This window comes from Perca flavescens, chromosome 19 (genome assembly GCF_004354835.1).
Source record: "Perca flavescens isolate YP-PL-M2 chromosome 19, PFLA_1.0, whole genome shotgun sequence".
Classification (NCBI taxonomy): domain Eukaryota; kingdom Metazoa; phylum Chordata; class Actinopteri; order Perciformes; family Percidae; genus Perca; species Perca flavescens.
In genome coordinates, this window is record NC_041349.1 from 5280769 (window position 1) to 5300621 (window position 19853).

The 19853-nt window shown below is 39.6% G+C and overlaps 1 protein-coding gene across 1 annotated transcript; it reads right to left on the minus strand.

Annotated features, from left to right (window-relative positions):
* Positions 1–6019: 6019 nt before the first annotated feature.
* Positions 6020–15345, minus strand: LOC114545256 (CD276 antigen homolog). The gene is made up of 3 exons (XM_028563550.1): positions 15199–15345; positions 10269–10622; positions 6020–6683 (listed from the first exon to the last, which is right to left on the minus strand). Exons 1-3 carry the CDS (start codon positions 15245–15247, stop codon positions 6499–6501), a joined length of 588 nt encoding a protein of 195 aa, XP_028419351.1. The 5' UTR covers positions 15248–15345; the 3' UTR covers positions 6020–6498.
* Between the last annotated feature and the right edge of the window lie 4508 nt (positions 15346–19853).

The following is a 19853-nucleotide window of genomic DNA, read 5'->3' on the forward strand; positions in this document are numbered from 1 at the left end:
AAATACACACAACACAACCAAATACATAAACACACTGCAAATAAAAAACGATGCAAAAAGAAAAGCAAACCCCAGTGCGTTTGTGTATTTGGTTGTGTTGTGTGTATATGCAGCACGTTTTGCTGAATGCGGCGCATGTGTTGTCAAATTAATGAAGTTGATTTTCTTTTTGCATCGCTTCTTTTTTCGGGGTTTGCTTTTCTTTTTGCATCGTTTTTTATATGCATCGCGTTTATGTATTTGGTTGTGTTGTGTGTGTATATGCAGCGCGTTTGCTGAATGCTGTACATGTGTTGTCAAATTAATGAAGTTGTTTTCTTAATTTGCTTGTGTTTTGTCTATTTGCAGGTGTTTTCTGAAGTTGCAGGGCGTTTGCCCCTGTCGGCCACCGTAAGATTCAGTCTGTAATTTTTTTTTAAAGTTTAAAGATCACAGAGATCATCGGGTTCTGTTTTTCAGGTCATGATTACAGACCTTGGCTGTGTCTCATTCCGCATACTTCCATCAGTACACTGCTAATGTGCACTGACCACTTACTGCTGTAGTGCCCACTTTCCATGGTTAGTATTGTCCCAAAGTGAACACTTTTGTTAAAACACTTACCAGAGATGACGAGAGGGATAAGCGTGACGAACACAACGAACGCAACACATGGCAGCTGATTGAACGAACGCGTCACGTGGGTCTGGCTTCTCCCGAATTTCAAAACCGACCTTAAAGGAACACGCCGACTTATTGGGAATTTAGCTTATTCACCGTAACCCCCAGAGTTAGACAAGTCCATACATACCCTTCTCATCTCCGTGCGTGCTGTAATGCTGTCTGACGGCTCCAGCGGCATCAGGCCAGCACAGAACATCAGGTGAATGGTTCCAGTAATCCTACTGCTCCCAATAAGTGACAAAATAACACCAACATGTTCCTATTTACATGTTGTGATTTATAGAGTCACAGCGTGTACAAAAAACAACGTAACATGAGACACAGCCGTCTTCTAACTGTAAACAAACCGGGAACTATATTCTCAGGCGGAAGAATATAGTACTTGGGCAGAGTGATATGCTCGCAGCAAGCCTGTCTGAGAATATAGTTCCCGGTTTGTTTACTGTTAGAAGATGGCTGTGTCTCATGTTACGTTGTTTTTTGTACACGCTGTGACTATACAAATCACAACATGTAAATAGGAACATGTTGGTGTTATTTTGTCACTTTTGTCACAATTGGGAGCAGTAGGCTAGTTGGAACCAGTTACCTGCAGGATCTGTGCTAGGCTAAGCTAATGCTGGAACCGTCAGTCAGCGTTACAGAACGCACGGAGATGAGAAGGGTATGTATGGACTTGTCTTACTCTGGGGGTTACAGTGAATAAGATAAATTCCCAATAAGTCGGCGTGTTCCTTTAATGGTGGCTCGTTCAGAACACGAGCTCGTATTTTACGAAAATAGTTCACAAAAACGTGAGAAATAGGCCATGCAGTTGCTGAATCTGACTTCATTTTGGGTCGACAAAGGTCCGTTTAAAAGATTTTCGTGGTTCGAAGCCACATAACACAGCCAGGCCAGCCATCCTAAATATTTATCACATATTTTTGTATTTAAACTGTATGCTAATACACCCTTGACAATAACTGCACATTCCTGCAAAGATGTACACATGAAAAACAAACACTTTATATACATATTCTTATATTTTTCAATGAGGTGAACATTGTAAAAATGTGTTTGGATGAAAGCATCATATCAGTTGAGTCAGACAGCCAGCAGGCGGCAGCACAGCTCCTTCTATTTCTTTACACATGCTCAGTTCAGCAGGGGACAGCTCAGAGGCCTTTAAGTTATGGACAAGGAGCAGGTCGGACAGTGTCTCACACTTGAGACTGGACCGCCAAGCAGACTTCAGCACCTTCATTACATTAAACCCACGCTCACAGCCTGCTGTTGATGCAGGCATGCATAACACCAGATCCACAAGGTCCAGGAAGTCAGGGCATGTCTCTCTCAGCATCCTGTTAACTTCAGTCCAGGTGATTTTCTCCAGTGTCTGTGGCTCCCTGTAGAGGCAGGACTTGATGCTTGTCCACTGGTCTGCAATCAGATCGACATCAACTCCAGAAGACATCAATATAAGCTTGAAGTGACTTGTGAGCCTGTCCATTTCTGAGTAGTAAAGTTTTAAAGTTTGTAGTAGAAGTGTTTGTTGTTTTGAGTTTAATATTTTGACAAATTGTAAAGTTGTTCTTTAATAATAGAAAATCAAACTTCTCTCTGGCAAAAAATGTACATAAAGTTGATGCTGTCACAGTTTTAGCAAATGTAGGACCCAAATGCTAAGATGGCAGACACACGAATAAGCTCAAGGATTTTAATTAAAAAAAGTCCATACCAAACAGGTGTCCTGTAACAGCAGGCAAAATCCCAAAACATGAAATATGGAGAATCCCAAAAAACAGGAACAGGAAAACACAGAAACAGTAGCAAGCAATTCACTGACAACGACAAACGAGAACACTGAACAGAAACAATGATCCGACAAGAGACAAAGACTGAACAGAGACTAAATACACCAGGTAACAATCAAAAAAGGCAGGAAAACACAAGGCAGGATGTAAAACTAGACAAGACAAGTGAGAAAAGACTACAAAATAAAACAGGAAACAGAACATAACAGAAACTCACAATCATGACAGATGCAAGTTGCTTTGAGATGCTAACCTGCACTGTTTTCTGGATCAGGCCATTGTTGGAAGCTCACTGTCTTTGTATCGCTCAGGATTCCAGACCCCACATCCCCACATCTGTTGTCCATGCTGTCGGACAGCTTGTCCAGAAGTTTGTCTTTGTTAGGCATCATGTGGCTGGTGTCACTATGTCTCAGGTTAACACCCTGGTAGATGTTGGAACCCAACATCTTCCTCAGCATTACTTTTTTTTACTACTGCAGAAATACACGGAGCACATGTGTATGTGTACTTTACTAATAAAGTACACATACAAGTAGAATCAATAGTGCATACTTTTGACTTTTACTTTGTTACATTTTGCAATAATTATCTTATTTATTTGGCTGGACCTCTTCACATCGCCTCCCCATTTTGTCTCCTTCACACACTTTATTTTATCTTCCAGCCAGCCAATCAGAGGGCCGCATTTCTGATGATGTTTTTTTTGTCTTCCTAGCCCTTATTGAAGGTTTTGCATCCAGCCTTGAAGTCCAGAGTTTTTTGGGTCTTTGTGAAATTATTCCTTACTGTTACATCCAAGATTGATACACTGTGTGTAAGAAATGTTAATAGTTTGTCCTTTATGAGTTATAATGTTCAATTGGTTAATTTTTACAATGGATAACTCCAAATATATAGAACTGTAGATGTGTTGCCCCCTAACCCTAACCCCCGGGGACGACTGGCATCGGATGAGACTGGCATCGGAGGCTTGGGCCCCGTCATAACTGCTTGCAGTTCTAGTTTTTATATCATTTTTTTATACATTTATATTTCTGGAATTTTGATTGGGGCGGTGCTCCAGCACCCTCTATTGACAAGCCGCCAATGGCGAGCAGGTGTGCGCAATCAACTGGCTGGCGCAGGCAGGAGAGGAGGGGGAAAATAAAGAGGCCCAGAGAGGCAGGGCCAACACAGAGACTGACAGGAGAGCATAATGGAAAATAGCAAGTAGAAAATAACACAAACTCAAAGCCAAGAGGGCATAACAGAAATAACCAACAAAACAGAAACTCACAGCCAGCCGAACCCCAACCATCACAGTTTATTGGCCAACTGATATCAAACTTCACCAAATCCTTCTAACCTATCAATATAGTAATCTGTAATCTGATCAGTATTTATATCACATAGGAGTCTCTCAATATCACAGTCATGGTTACTCTCTACAGTCTACCGTCATGAGAAAAAGAGAGAGAAATATAAGAGAGCACTGTTGGCTGATGGTGAAAAATGCTGCAAACTGACCGATTTGTCTTTAAAATCAAGTGCAGCTTCAGCTAGCACTAGTACTAATACTGCTAGCGACACATCTGAACCAGCACACCAGGGAGAAAGACAGGACAGTGAGGAATATGAGGAAGAGGAAGAACAAAACGAGCAAGAGGAGGATGAACAAATAGACATGGATAACGAATCTATGGAATAACCAACACAGAACAACAAGCCTGCTGTGGGTCTGAATGTGGATTACCAGAAGCAACAGAGATGGAGACCAATGCTGCAGGAGGGAGTGTAGGTACAGGTACAGTAAGTGTGGGTAATTCAGAGGATCAGATCAACTATTTCAGTCGCCGACTGAAAAGGTGTAACCGTGCGAAATGTGCGACTTATCTAAACGGCTAATTTAAAAAAAGAAATCAAGCGTTTGTTATTTCATCCATTTTATTAAAACATAAAGTGTCACCTGTGCCATAAACAATATAAATAGCTTAAATGTTGCAAATACAAAAATTCCATAAATGCAGATATACATGCAATTAAAAAAATATTCAAAAAATGTACACCCCCCCTAAACATACCTATTACATATAAGGTGTTCGGGTCTATTGGACCCGAGTGTAATAATTGTAGGTGCTTAATTGTGTCCTCCTAACTGGGCCTGGTGTGTGTGTGTGTGTCTGTAAGTGTGCGTGTCTGAGTGTAGGTGTCTGTGTGCAGGAATGTTGTCTTTCTGCACCTGCTATTCCCACACAAAGTTACAAAGTTGTTACATTTCAAGCACTTTCACCTGTTCTGATTAAGTTCTAAGAAATAAGCACCAATAATGATCAAAAATCTTTTACCTTTTTTATAATTGAATTTTACCGCACAAAAAATTATGTATACATCATTGGTAATTGAGCTTAAGTAAACATCGGTTAAGTATTTTTACATAAATGGTTGTGGCTGTATTGATTTAAAAGCCCAATAATTTGGTGGGTCCACCAGAACTGGGAACAGAACACCACACAAGTGTTAAAAAACTGTATGTGGCGACTATAAAATAAGCCCCAAAAATGAATTTGTTAGACCATAATAATGGTTATTACCCTTATGGGTAGAATAGCAGGGACCCATAATCAGACCATCTAGATGAGAGAAACCGCGAGGGCCGGTCCGATAATAGTTTATATATATATATATATATATATATATATATATATATATATATATATATATATATATATATATATATAAGTTCTTAGCAACACCATCCTGACCGCTGGTCAAACTGTGCAGCCTCTGCTCAACCCATATTATTAAACTTCCCGGTAGACTTTTTGGTCCCACTCCGCTGCTGTTACGTTGTACTTTCCTTTTCTGTTGGCGCATCTTGAATAGGGTTGGGTACCGAAACCCGGTTCCACTATGGAACCGGTTCCTACGCAAACGATATTATTCGGACGGGATTAGAACGCAAATTTCGGTTCCTCATTTTGGTTCCGACTGAAATATTTTCCCTCTGTCGCTTTGGACAATCACCGCTGATAGACGGCTTTTTATACACGCTCCGAAACTGACATACAAATATCACACTTTCTCTGTAGTCTACCGTTATAAATATTATAACGGTAGACTACAGTAGTAGCATACAGTAAATGTAGGCTACTTTACCCTGTAGCCTGGAGGAAAATTGTCTCCCCTTTCAAACTCATACCTGGGTGTGTACAGGCCTCTTGGACACCATCTGAGAGAGTTTTCTCCTGTGCAGGACATGCCATAAGTCAGGAGAGGTGTAGTATCTCACCAGAGAAGGCAAATATAGTCATTTTTCTGCTAAAGAACTGCTAAAGTTTGAAGCTGGTTGGCATACCAACTCAACATTTATTTTGTTGTTACTTGTTAATAGTGTAACTGTTATTTGTTATAGATTATTGTAGTTATGCGTTAGGTGACTTAGGTTTACTTATATATTTAAGTACTTTAAATAAAAGAATAAATAAAAAAATCTCCATTAAAAAAAAAAGCCTTTCTTTTGTCATTTTTCAGTTTTTCAAGAATCGGTTTAGGAATCGGAATTGTTTTTAAAAGTACCGGTTCGGCATCGGAATCGTAAAAATCCAAACGGTACCCAACCCTAATCTTGAACAATTCCTGTGTGTTTCCTTTTTACGTGCTCGTGCATCACGGTTGTGCTCCTGTAATAAGCAAGTGAAGTTACAGACCATTTTTTTATCAGCCTCCGCCATTTTCCCAAAACAAAGCCGTGAAGGTTGGGTGGAGGGGGAAGAAAGTGCATAGCAGTTTAACCAGCCGCAGCACTAGACCCTCAGGAGCTCAGAGCTCCAGATGATACAGATCCCAGACTCTACGTGTACACAAACCCCTCCACGACGCTCAGGTGGTGATTCAGAGGGGGATATGTTTGGCATCTTTAAAATAACAAAACTTTTACTTGAAAAAAAAGTATGTGGGATTCATATGGTTGAGAAAAGAAACAGCAGATTTGAAAAAAAAGTGTTGAATATTTACAATACATGAGAAAACAGTCAGGTGTAAAGAGCTCTGGGAGTTGTCAGATGAACTGAACGGCCGATGCTTCATCAGGAGCAGACTGTCTTGATTTCTCACAGCTCTTGTCCTTATGTCTTTTTTTATATATCAGGACACCAACCACTGCAGCAAGAGCTACAAGAAGCAGAACACCTGCAGCCAGTACACCGTATAGGACTACAGGAGACGAGTTTCCATCCTCAGAACCTGAAGATGAATAAAACATATGAGTCAGTAAATGTGTGGATAGTGGAGCAGTCTTCATCCTCTCTGATGTTAGAAACTGCAGCTACAACCTGATACTCAGAAAAAGAGTAACAGCAACCCAAACATAGTTCTCTACTACACAACTGTAAACACTCCAATAATAATTATGCAGTGTCATGTGAGTATACTCATAAGCACAATAGTAATGTAATGCTAATAATGCTAGGCATTAGCATGCTGCTAGCGAAATTTATGCTAACATACTACATTTCAACTGAGTATCCCAGATAGACAACATTCACATAAACCTAAGGAACCAAAAATACACATATGTAAACATTTACACCAGTGTACTCACGTCTCTGAACACACACATGTACAGATGGCGACACGGACGACAACTATACACTTCAGAAATATCTACGATGTGCTTCTCCCGGCCCCTCTAGCTACTAACTTGAAAAACTTATCAGCCAGCGCAAACAGGTGTCCTCTCTGTGACCCCAAAGCAAAGACGCTGATCGCCGTTACCCCGAACGTAACTAGCAAGTCCTTCTTTGCAGTGATTCTTTTTCTCTAATACAGATGATGCTTAGTAAATAAAGTAGTCATGTAAAACGATGTAAATGTATTTCTCCATGAGTCCATTATGTTAGTGATAGTAACGTCACACTGTTTACAGAAAAGGAACTGAACAAAGACGTCACCCATCTGATGATAGCAATGGGTTTTTATCACTTCGACAAGTGTGTGAGTGAAACATTAAGCTGTTTACGTTTTTTTTTACGGCTAGTTAGCTAACATTAGCTTGCTGAGGCTCAGTTCAGTATCATCTGGATTAAAGAGAATTATGTTCTTTACCATGAAAAGAGGAAAAGGGAGTGTGTTTTGGTTTTCTAGCAAGGTGAAGGGATGTCCCGCCCTAATCTGTCTTACTTAAAGGTCCCAGCATGGCATACAAATTGCACTTTATGAGGTTTTTTTAACATTCATATGCATTCCCCCAGCCTGTCTATGGTCCCCCAGTGGCTAGAAATGGTGATAGGTGTAAACCGAGCCCTGGGTATCCTGCTCTGCCTTTGAGAAAATGAAAGCTCAGATGGACCAATCTGGAATCTTCTCCTTATGAGAAAAGAGATACAAAACTATTCATTTAATTTTTAAATGAGGTAGTGTCTCCAAACTTACCTAAATTATAACTTCTCTCCTGCTAGTTGTACTACAGCAAAAAGCATATGCCTATTTTCGAAAATATTTTGTTGCATCTCTTTTAGGTGTTGTAGTTTGTAGACACTCATTTTGCCGTGTCACCACCGGAACTAAACAGAGCTGAATTAGCAAAACTTTTATGCATTTCTTTCACATCTACTGCAGTCAGATTCACTGTGTTCACTCAGAAGGAATCACTTCACATGGAAAGGCACTTGTAATGACATTTTGCACATGTTAAGAGGCTAAAAGCACATTTAAAACTTGCCCTATTTCAGCCTCCTGGGTGCTAACACTAGCAGGAGGATAACACGGTGTAGGCAAAACCTTTCTCACTACTGACAGCACTACACATTTACAGAGCTACGTGTTGAAATCGACCGGAATTCTCCTTAAAGGTGAGGGAGTTTTGTATAAAATGTAAATAAAGACAACAGAGAGTATTAAATCTAATTGGTGCAGGATATAAGTGATTGCTGTAGTAAGACTTTATTCATATGTATTCATGTAGCTTTATGTTTTCATTGTATGTTTCTATTATATTTCTGATACAACGCACAAGAATTCCAAAGCACCTGTATGCCTCTGTACCTGAACTAATGGCAATACATATCTATTCTAATATCTGATATTTCTAAAAGCATCTTCATCAGCCTACAGGCCTTCTTACAACACAAGGTTTATTTCAACTGACGGTCATACTGGACTGGTCCAACATGAATATATAAATAAGGACCATGTCTACAGAAAAGGACGTTTTACTGGTTGGACAGTAGAAAATAAATAAATAAAGAGAACAGGACATGTTTTACTGGTTGGACAGTAGAAAATAAATAAATAAAGAGAACAGGACATGTTTTACTGGTTGGACAGTAGAAAATAAATAAATAAAGAGAACAGGAAACAACTTTTCTTTCACTTCTCTGATTTGTTCCATTTTGTTGTCTCTATCTATTTCTTCACTTACAATGTCACTCTGTCCAAATATGCCACTTTTTCTGCTCACGAGTTCCATTTTCACTTTTGCATTGAACGCTCCACATGCGCCGTCATTACGTCGACCATTCTCCATCTTTTTTTTTCTCTACGTCTGTTGTTTTTCCTCCACTTGAAACGTTGGTCATCTGAGATCAGCATATTAACGTCTAACCAGACCTACAGAGTCAAGCCCACCTCCTTCCTCATCACATTTCACTGTTGAGGTTTTCTGACAAGCAGTTTTCAGGAAATAGCTTTTTTCTATTTTATGTCAGAAAACATGAAGTGAAAGAAAATGGCCTTTAAAACATCCAAATGAACAATAAGGTCGTGCATAGCTGGACACATGCATGTGTTTGAACTATATACTCTTTTCATCGCCATTCTTTCCCCCTCTCTCACGTTTGATAAGGAAGTGGGCGGGTCACAGCTGCACAGTGCGCACTATGGTCTCTTCATATATTTCCACAGTCATGTGACCAGGGCCAGCTTCAGGGTTGTTTTCTGCACAAACTTTATACAAAAGCTTTGAAAACGTTTGGAAGCAATTCAGCTACCCATGTTTTGCATAATGTGATTTTATTATCAATATTTTTTTAAAGGGATCAACAGTAAATCGGACTCCAGCTGAAGTTTATTTAATTTATAGCTTGCATCCTTGACACATTTTTCTATAGTCCTAATAGTAATATACAGGCTTCTATTGTAATCTCTAAGGCCTACATGTAGGTGTACTTATATTTAAATAAACACACGGTAACGGAGTTTATGCATTGTCTTTTATTTTACTTGTGTTTTTTTTCATGAGTCAGAACGAGACAACAGCTAAGGGAGAGTGCGTGTCCTCCGCCCCCCCGTGCTGGACCACTACCCCGACCCTGTCTCCTGACAGCAGAGGGGCTGGGAAAACAAGCCTAAATAACTCCGTCAATGGCAGAAATAAATCGTTCACTTGAAAGAGAAACAAAAACCTGAATAATAAATAAAAATGTTGTGCATCGTCATGTTTCCTGTATTGAATATCACTGCCAAACATAACACTATAGGCTACCTTTTAAAAGCGAGGAATAATATCCTGTCTCCTTGGTATAGCCCCCAGTTGGGGCTGTTCTGGACACTGCTCTCTGGGCATCGGGTCATCTGGCTCCATCGCTACATTTATGGCACCGTGTTTTCCTGCGCGATGTTGTGCAGAACCCCCCCAGGCTAAAACAATGTTGCAGACTTTTTCTGCCGTGTATAGTAGGTTCCCCCCGCTGATGCAATACAGAGCCATCTGCCCTTAATCAATTGATAAATGCCGAGCTTTGCGTAAGAATCGGCATACGCCCGTCCTACGCCTGTTTTAGGTCGTAGGCACGTTTCATAAATGAGGACCACTGAGAGAGACTCACTCACCTGGGTCTGTGACCTGCAGACGGATGATTCTGATTGGCTCAGAGTCAATAATGTCTCCCTTTGTACGTCTTGAATCGGTTATAACTAAACACTTGTATGTTCCAGCGTCGTGTCTGCTCACGTTCTTCAGAATTAAAGACACGTCTCTGTCCTTAAGCTCTCTGTCCACCAGCTCCACCCTGTCCTTAAAGGATGGATGCTGGTCGTCTGTATCCAAGTGTCCATCTAAGTATAAGAAGACGGTATCTGGCTTCAGGTCAGGTCTGCTCCACTCTACGACACTGATGAAGGGATCAGCAGTCCGACATGGCAGAATGACATCATCACCAGGATCAACTGTTACCACAGTCAGGTCTGAAAAACAATAATAAACTACTATTAATAATAAGAAGTCATGTTATTTCAACAGTTGTCTCCAGGTGTGTCCCAGCAGAAGGTCTCTGTAGAGTCTCACCTGATGGAGACGTTCACTGATCTGTCACAACTGCAGAGATATCACAGGACTTTATTACCACAAGGTCAACTCTTTACAAGACTGGGATGGGATTAAATGGAGCCATTCAGGCAGCCAATCAGAGCCATGGAAACATGTTTGCAGATTATTTTATAGATAGAAGTCAGACCGATGTGTCACAATCTAACTCTATATAAATATATCAGTATGAATCTGTTTCAAATGGGACATTTTACCATGTCTGCAAATGTGCTTAAAATGAATTCATTTGAATCTCTTTAAGATATTATATACATATATAGAGATCTGTATTTAATATCTTTGCTGGATTAAGAACGTTGCCTCATTATGTGTCCTGCAGTAAGTGAATGTTAACGTGTGTCCTTCCTGTCATCAGCTGCTGTGAGGAACAACTCAAACTAATAGAGGTTCAACATTTGAACAGAGGTAATGTCTCTCTTTAATGTCCCTGTGGTTCACAGTTTGTATCTCAGTCAGTAATGGTAATGCAACACAGGAAATACACACACATAATAAAGAATAACCCCCCCCCCGTCTCTTCTGTGTCTCTGTCCCTCTCAACCCTTTTTTGTTTTTTTAGAAAACCAAACTTTTAGATACCAAACTTTCATTACACATACGTGCCGTTAAAAATAAATTTACAGAAGCAAATATGAGTGCAATAAATAAAAATGTGTATGTTAAACAATAGTACAGTATTATAGAGAATACGGACTAAAAAATACAATATAACAAATATGAATAAAATACCAACAAAAACATGCACATTTGCACTTTCTTAATCTTCTTAGGGGGTGAGTAGTTTTATGTGTCAACAAGTTAGTTGTGTTGCTGCTGTGTGCCAGTTTTTTAAAATCACAAATGGAGCATCTTGACGTATTTTTATTGACAGAAGAAAAGTAGCACCCCACCACACTACGTTTTCTTTCTGCCATTCTCCATCTTTTTTTCATTGCCATTCTTTCCCTCTTTCTCACGTTTGATAAGGAAGTTTCGGCTGTGCAGTGTGTACTATGGTTCCTTCACATATTTCCACATTCATGTGACAAGGGACAGCTTCAGGGCTGTTTTCAGTACAAACATTATACTAAAGCTTTGAAAACTTTTGGAAGTGATGCAGCTTGTATAATGTGATTTTATTATCGATATTTTTTTTTAAAGGGATCTATATCAAATGAGTAGAGAAGTATTGATCCGCCCATCCCTAGTGACGATCACTCTTTCACTCTTTGTGTTTTCCTCACTGTGAAAAGTGTGTGAATGAAACATTAAGATGTTACACTTTCCTAACTTAGACATCAGATAAAGTGATTCTTTTCTCTAATACGGATGATGCTTAGTAAATGAAGTAGTCATGTAAAAAACATGTAACCAATGTATTTCTCCATGAGTCCACTATGTTAGTGATAATAACATTATTTTACCTAGCTGGTTTGGTAGCTAGCTAGCCTGCTAATTCCACCCACCGTGCTTTAATGCTAACGTTAGTAACGTTACACTGTTGACAGGAAATGAACTGAACAAAGTCACCACCCATCTGACGATAGTAATGGGTTTTCATCACTACAACAAGTGTGTGAATGAAACATTAAGCGGTTTACTTTTACGAATATAGTGTCCGCCCGGATGGCTAGTTAGCTAATGTTAGCTACGTTAGCTTGATGATGCTCAGTTCAGCCTCATCTGTACTAGAGAGAAGAATCACTTCATCCAATGTTTAGAGAGAATAAAACAGCTTTCCAGACAAATTACTGGAGTTCAGCAACTACACATACACATATACAAGTACAACATTGGCTGTATTATTTGTGTCCCAGTGAATAATTCCTCTTGAGAAATGTGTAGCCATGAGAGCTGACTGTTGAGCTGAACTGTTATCTTCTTTACCAAGAAAAGAGGAAGAGGGAGTGGGAGTGGGTTTTTGGTTTTCAAGCAAGGTGAAGGGATGTCCCGCCCTAATTTTACAAAAACTAATGATTTTACCCAGGAAAGAAAATAGGACTAAATATAAAATAAGATTACTGAACGTTTACTGCAGCTGTTCTAAGAGATGATGGGTATGTTTAAACTATTAGAGATTGAATACAGAAAATAAGAAAAGATGAGTATCAGTAGTTGTAGTAGTAAAGGGGAATATTTAGAATTAAAGGTAAGGTAGTTTTTTATAAAATTTAAATAAAGACAACAGAGAGTATGAAGTCTAATTGGTGCAGGATATAACTGATTGCTGTAGTAAGACTTTCTTCATATCTATTTATTTAGCTTTATATTTTCATTGTATTTTTCTATTGCAGGGGTCGGCAACCTTAGGCACGCGTGCCACCATGGGCATGCGGGACCTTAACCAATGGCACACTGGCAATATGTGTGCAAGAGAGTTATTGATGTGTTGAAATCATGGTTGAAATGCTGAAGCACTCTCTCATCCGCATGCCAAATTACATCTGTCACAGTTGCGCGACCTCATAGGTGCCAATACCGTGGGAGCTCGAGCACCCACGGAAAATACTGAGCACCCACGTGTGCCAGACTCCCAGTTCATTTTTACATTAATTTAATATTAAACATTGCAGGTGGTGCTTAGTGGAGCGTGTGTCATAGAGTGATTGGTCATGGCGGTGGCATTGATTTATAATTTCCCACGAAGCTGATTAAACTTCTCATCTCCAATCCTATCTCTATCTGTGAGAAGTGGCGCTGTCCTGAGTTGAAAGATAGCCTACTTTACGGCTTTAGTATGGCGTGTGTGTTCGTGTCGGCCGCTGTCCATTTCCTAAGGTTCTGAAATGCAAACATTTTTGACTACTTTTTTTTTTTAAAGGGTGTGCGCGTGTGAGCACCCACGGAGGAAAACATAAATCGGCGCCAGTGCGCAACCTGTTATTTACGGTAGTTTGATTGACTCATATCTCTGACTGGGAACAATACAAAGATGATTACCAACTGCCGCTGGGGCAGATGAACTAACGCTGGTCTCGTTACTGTAAGGAGGCTACAATTAAACCTTCGTGAGTTAAAAGTCAATACTTATCAGTGCACTCAGCTGTGTAGACCGGCATTAACATGCAGGAGGCGATATTTCAATCTGCTCTGTCTGCTCACTACACTCTTGTCCACCGCGCTGTTTTACGCAAACACAGCTTTATACTCTGCAAATAGCACATTTTTACAAAACAAGCTAAAACAAAAGCTGTCGGTTTGTAGTCTGTTTATCTTAGTTTGCAGGGAATCTTGAAATTTGGACAAATTCTTATAAACTTAAGCTGGCTGAAGAAACCATCCTCTCCGCTGGAGCGGTAAATATGGACGCATTATAAGACCAAAACAAATACATGTGGCTACTTAATATGCACGTGAATGACGCAATCGTTATGTTCATGTTGATAATGATGCTGGTTGTGTTATTATTATTTTGCGACAGCATCGTTTCATTGAAAATGAGGCATACAGGACCTGCTTATCAGTCCATTCATCATTAAAGCTGGGCTTTTCCACTTCAACTTTTCCTTCAGGCTCTTTGACAGTGATAGTTTTGTCAGCCCATTTTCCACCAATCAGGACTGCATACTAAAACCATGTTTCCATAATCATAATAATAATATACAATAATAATAATAATACTTACAAGGTCCTGATTATGAGAAATACATGTTATCAAATGTTGCTATGGAATAAAATTACAGATTCCCTGGATATTACATTTTGATGTGATGTCATAATAAAACTTAATGTAACATGGCACACTAATAAACAAGAAATTTTGAAAAGGGCACTTCATATCAAAAAGGTTGCCGACCCCTGTTCTATTGTATTTCTGATACAACGCACAAGATTTCCAAAGCACCTGTACAGCTCTGTACCTGTGCTAATGACAATACATATCTATTCTATTCCAATATCTGATGTTGATAAAAGCATCTTCATCAGCCTACAGGCCAAGTTAGATAACATATATCCATCTTTAGAATCTGAAGATGAATAAAACATATGAGTCAGTAAATGTGTGGATAGTGGAGCAGTCTTCATCTCCTCTGATGTTAGAAACTGCAGCTACAACCTGATACTCAGAAAAACTCACTGAGAGAGACTCACTCACCTGGAACCTGCAGACGGATGATTGTGATGGTTCTGATTGGCTCAGAGTCAATGTTGGCTCTCTTTTTACATCTTGAACCCCCCCCCCCCGTCTTCCCCACACGCACACACACACACACCTCACTTAGTGTCCGCCCAGACGGCTAGTTAGCTAGATAACGTTAGGTTGCCAAGGGCTCAATCCAGCTGTATAATAATCACTTTATCTGCTATATATGCACTGATACACATAACTGCGATACACAGAACTCCGGGGGAACTTCAGGAAGTAGGCCGTAAGGCGAAATGTACGCCCATGACGATAACACATTTGATGTCTAACGTTACATAAAACTTTTATCAATAAAAGCTGATATTTACCTGAAGCTGCTCCAGAGAGAAATAACAACAGGAACAGAAACGGGGCCATAACAGCTGAGAGAGCATAGATCCACTGTTATATCCTTTACAGAGAAAACAGGAAATGTGCAAGCTGTGACTCATCAGAAACTGACCGCAGGGAGCTGCAGCATATCCGCCCCCGCGTCTATGCTAACGGCTTAAACATGAACACGTTCCGGGTGCAAGCTGTATGATTATTCGTGGTTTGTTATTGCTTCCTAAACCGCTGGTGACCACATTAACCACATCAGGCATAGTACCATACTGTATGTTTATCTGAAAATAAATATATTAAGGTAGCCTACATATTCTCTGAAATGTTTCTAAACATGTATTTCTTTGTGACTGCATGCACGAGTTACATTTGTAATAACCTACCTAAAACCTTACACTAGACCTACATTTAAAACGTAATCATATTCTACTGTAAAGAAAATAAAAAACTAAATATGTAATGGACCAGCACATTGGGTAAATTGTCAGAATATGTGAGCCCACTGTAACTGTTGGTGTAGTGATGTCATCCCTTCACACTAATCAGGACACGTTTTCTTATTTATAGTCATCACAGAGCCAGTACTTCAGAGGTCACCATATATTATAAGTACAGTAGCAGCTGTCAGAATGTATGACCCCACTGTAACTGCTTTATTAATGAGTCAAACTTCAAAATATGGTTTTCTGGAGCTTTAAATATTTACAATAAACCAAAAGCTAAGGAAGGTCCCGTGCCACTCTACCTCTGATTGGCTAATACTCGTTGCCTTCGTCAGTTGGATTGGTTAGATTTAGGCATGAGGAGTGAGATTGGTTAGGGTTAGCCAATCAGAGGCAGAGTAAGGCGGAACATGCCTTCACCGTTCTAGGAAACACAAACTCTTACAGGAAGACAGAATCAGACATAAAGCTGAACACAGAGAGATCTACATACACATTTAACCAGAGGTGTCAATTCCAGGTCCAGAAAGTAAAAGTCCTGCCATGTGTTTATTCCACCAATGAACACAGCCAGCAGCTGGCTGTGTTCATTGGTGGAATAAACACATGGCAGGACTTTTACTTTCTGGACCTGGAATTGACTCTGCATTTAACTATCCTGAACCAAATATAGCTGCATATATGTTGGTCAGGTTTTTATTATGAAGGATTTAAATAGAGGTTGGATTGAAGAAGCTGAATATTTTGGTCCAAAGACTTTCTATATTTCTCTTAACTGTGGGTTAAAGTGTCAGCTTGGGTATTTTATTCAGTTTACAGTGTTAATAGTAACACTATGCAAGTGTTCATAAACAAAGAATCTGACTATGTTCACACAGAACAATTTACAGAAAGACAAAAACAGACCTAAAGATGTAATAATTTGCCTTAATATTTGGAATTTGAAACATCTTATCGTCTTATCGACTCACAGAAAAAGGACATGCAGGGTTTATCAGCAGAAAGGGCGGTGCTTCCAGAGGTTTCTACCTGTGCCAAGCCCCGAGCAAAGCAGTTAGTGCAGCGTCTTCGTAGACTCAGGAAACGGGAAGCAGCGGAGAGAAAGTCGTCAGTAGATCAACTCTCTCTCCATTGTTACTGTCATGACTCCATTAATGTTCCTGTTGGTCCTTCTGTCCGATGCCACTTGTGGTAAATATCTGTTTTTATTGTAAAAATATTCATGTCGACTTTGTTTCTGACCCGTGTTTTCATGATGAATGTGTTTAAAACACAGAAAGTTTCAGGTTTTGTAAAGCGTATGAATAATGTTGGAACGTTTCTAACTACTCAGTTTGGAAAACCGGCGGGAGGAAGAGAGGAAGGGAGGGGGAGGAGACAGAGTGGGAGGGAGGGAGAAAGAGAGAGAGAGAGAGACTTTGACTTTTGTTGTTCTCGTCTCACTTAAAAACACCTGAACAGGGTTAACTGTAAAAACCTATACACACACTTCAAAAGTAAGCGTTTACATACACTACTGGTCGAAAGTTTTAGAACACCCCAATTTTTCCAGTTTGTACTGAAATGCATGCAGTTCAATGTCTTATTGTACTCTGAAGTAAAAGAATAGAACACATAAATAATTGAAGTTAATAAAGAAATCACAGAATCAATTTATAAACCAAAATGTATTCTAAATTTTTGACTCCTCAAAGTAGCGCCCTTTGGCAGATATAACAGCTGAACACACTCATGGCATTCTTTCTACAATGGAAATCAAATATTCTTCAGAAAGTTCTTCCCAACTCTGTTGCAAAAGTTCCCATAAATGTGTGGCACTTGTAGGTTTCTTTGCTTTCTCTTTTCTGTCCAGTTCATCCCAAACCAGCTCAATGGGGTTTAAGTCTGGTGACTGTGCTGGCCACTCCATGTTTTTAAGCTTACCATCTTGTTCTTTTTTGCTAAGGTAGTTCTGGCATAGCCTGGACTTATGTGGTCATTACTGTGCTGTAGGATGAACCCCTGACCAACTAGGCCCATACCAGAGGGTACTGCATGGTGCTGTAAAATGCTGTGGTAGATGTTTTGGTTCAGGGTGCCTTTCACTCTGTACAAATCACCGACCCTGGATCCAGCAACACAGCCCCAGACCATCACGCTTCCTCCTCCATGTTTGACAGTTGATGTCACACACTGAGGAACCATCCTTTCGCCTACTCGACGGCTTACAAAAATCCTGCGTGATGAACCGAAGATTTCAAATTTTGATTAATCAGTCCATAACACCTTCTTCCAGTCTTCAGTAGTCCGTTGACGATGTTTCTTGGCCCAGGCAAGCCTCTTCTTCTTATTCTGATGTCTTAGCAATGGCTTTCTTGCTGCAACTCGACCTATCAAACCTGCAGCAAGTCTTCTCTTTCCAGTTAAAACTGAGACTTTTTGTACCTTACTTTTTTTTTAACCTCAGGCAGTTCACCACTTACCTGTGTACCATTTCAAGCTATTCATTGGACTTGAACTGCTAAAATTTCAATAAGAAACTACAAAGGTTAGGGGTGCTCTAAAACTTTTGACCAGTAGTGTACATATAGAAAGCCCCCCCCCAACAGTACACAGCGCCCATTCCAAGCCACACACTTTCTAACACCCGATAATATCATTGCCCAGTGTGAGATATGAATATTCTGCCCTACAGCATGCAAAGACCAAACCCCTGAGCAACAAAGCTGGGTCAACAGGCCCCCCCTCACTTTACTCAATAAATAACGTATTAACAGCGAGAACCCCTGAAACATGAAACACAGTCAGTGTTTGAATCTCCTGATCAGCTCGGAGTTCAAGGGGAAAGGTATAAAAAACATATCCTGTTATGTTCCTGTTGTTCCAGGAAAATAAAAAAAAAACTGTAGTTTGTATTTGTGAGGGAGGAGTTTATCTTGCTGCTCAGAAAGAGGAGGAGGGAAAAGAGCAGTGAAACAGTTACCAACATCAGTTATTCTGAGGCAGTGAAGAGAGTGTGATGACCATGGGCTGTAATCAAGTCTACCTTTGTCGAGTCCAAGACAAGTCCAAGACCAGCACTAGTCGAGACCGAGTCCAAATGAAAGACAGTCAACACTGAGAGAGAAACAAAAGAATCCTCTTCAAGACCACTCACTCCCTAATCAGCCAATTAATCAATAATGTAAATAATCATTAGTTAGAGTAATAATAATAATAATAATAATAATAATAATAATGAACCTCTTTCATGGACATCAGCAAAGTAGTAACGCTTTATAATAATGGTACATGAATTATCATGACTTCAAGCATGAAAAAACATGAATTCATATATGTAGTACTTCATGAACTATCAGTAATGTACAATGATTTGTAGTATCTCATGCAAGACTTAATGCAGGAACAATACGTTAATGAATGCATCAATTAAGGTATTTCATGCATACAATTAAATGTATAAAGAATTAAAAGAAGGACTTTTGTAATTGCTTCTTTCACAACAACATAAGGTACTTAAACAGTAATGCCTGAAAACAGTGCTCTGCCATGTATTGTGAATTTTACTTTTTACTAACTTCTAAGTGTCTGAACACAAGAAATATCTTGATATTTGTGTTTATTTGTTGGGTCACAAAGATGATTGCCGCATATGCCACCAATAATCATATCTAATATGTCAATGTTAAAGATAGAGCAGGTCAGCACTTTATTTAAAAGGGCCACAAACATGATGACGTAATGATTTAGGTAATCATGATTCCAACACTACCATTACGTTTCTTCAGCTGGTCTACCTAACCTAACCTATGAAGAAGGCAAGCACATCATTAATAAATCAGAAGTAATGATGATTCAAATACCTTAACTGATGCATTAATTCATTTTTTGATCCTGCATTAAGTCATGAATGAGATACTATTTATCATGGCACATCATTGATAGTTCATGAAGTACTGGATTCCTGATGCATGAAGTCATGATAATTCATGTACCATTATTATAAAGTGTTAGCAGCAAAGGTCACAGCAGGACTAAGAAAGAATTCCAAGGTTGTGATTCGGCTCGATGAAGGACAACAAACTGGACCGATAGGTGATACTGACACAAGACAGTCAGCAGGAAGTGACCTTTGAAACAGTTTATCATATAAAACGTCCACCATAGTTTTCAGTCTCATAGTTTCTGTGGGCCTAGTAGAACTATTTTCGGCCTGT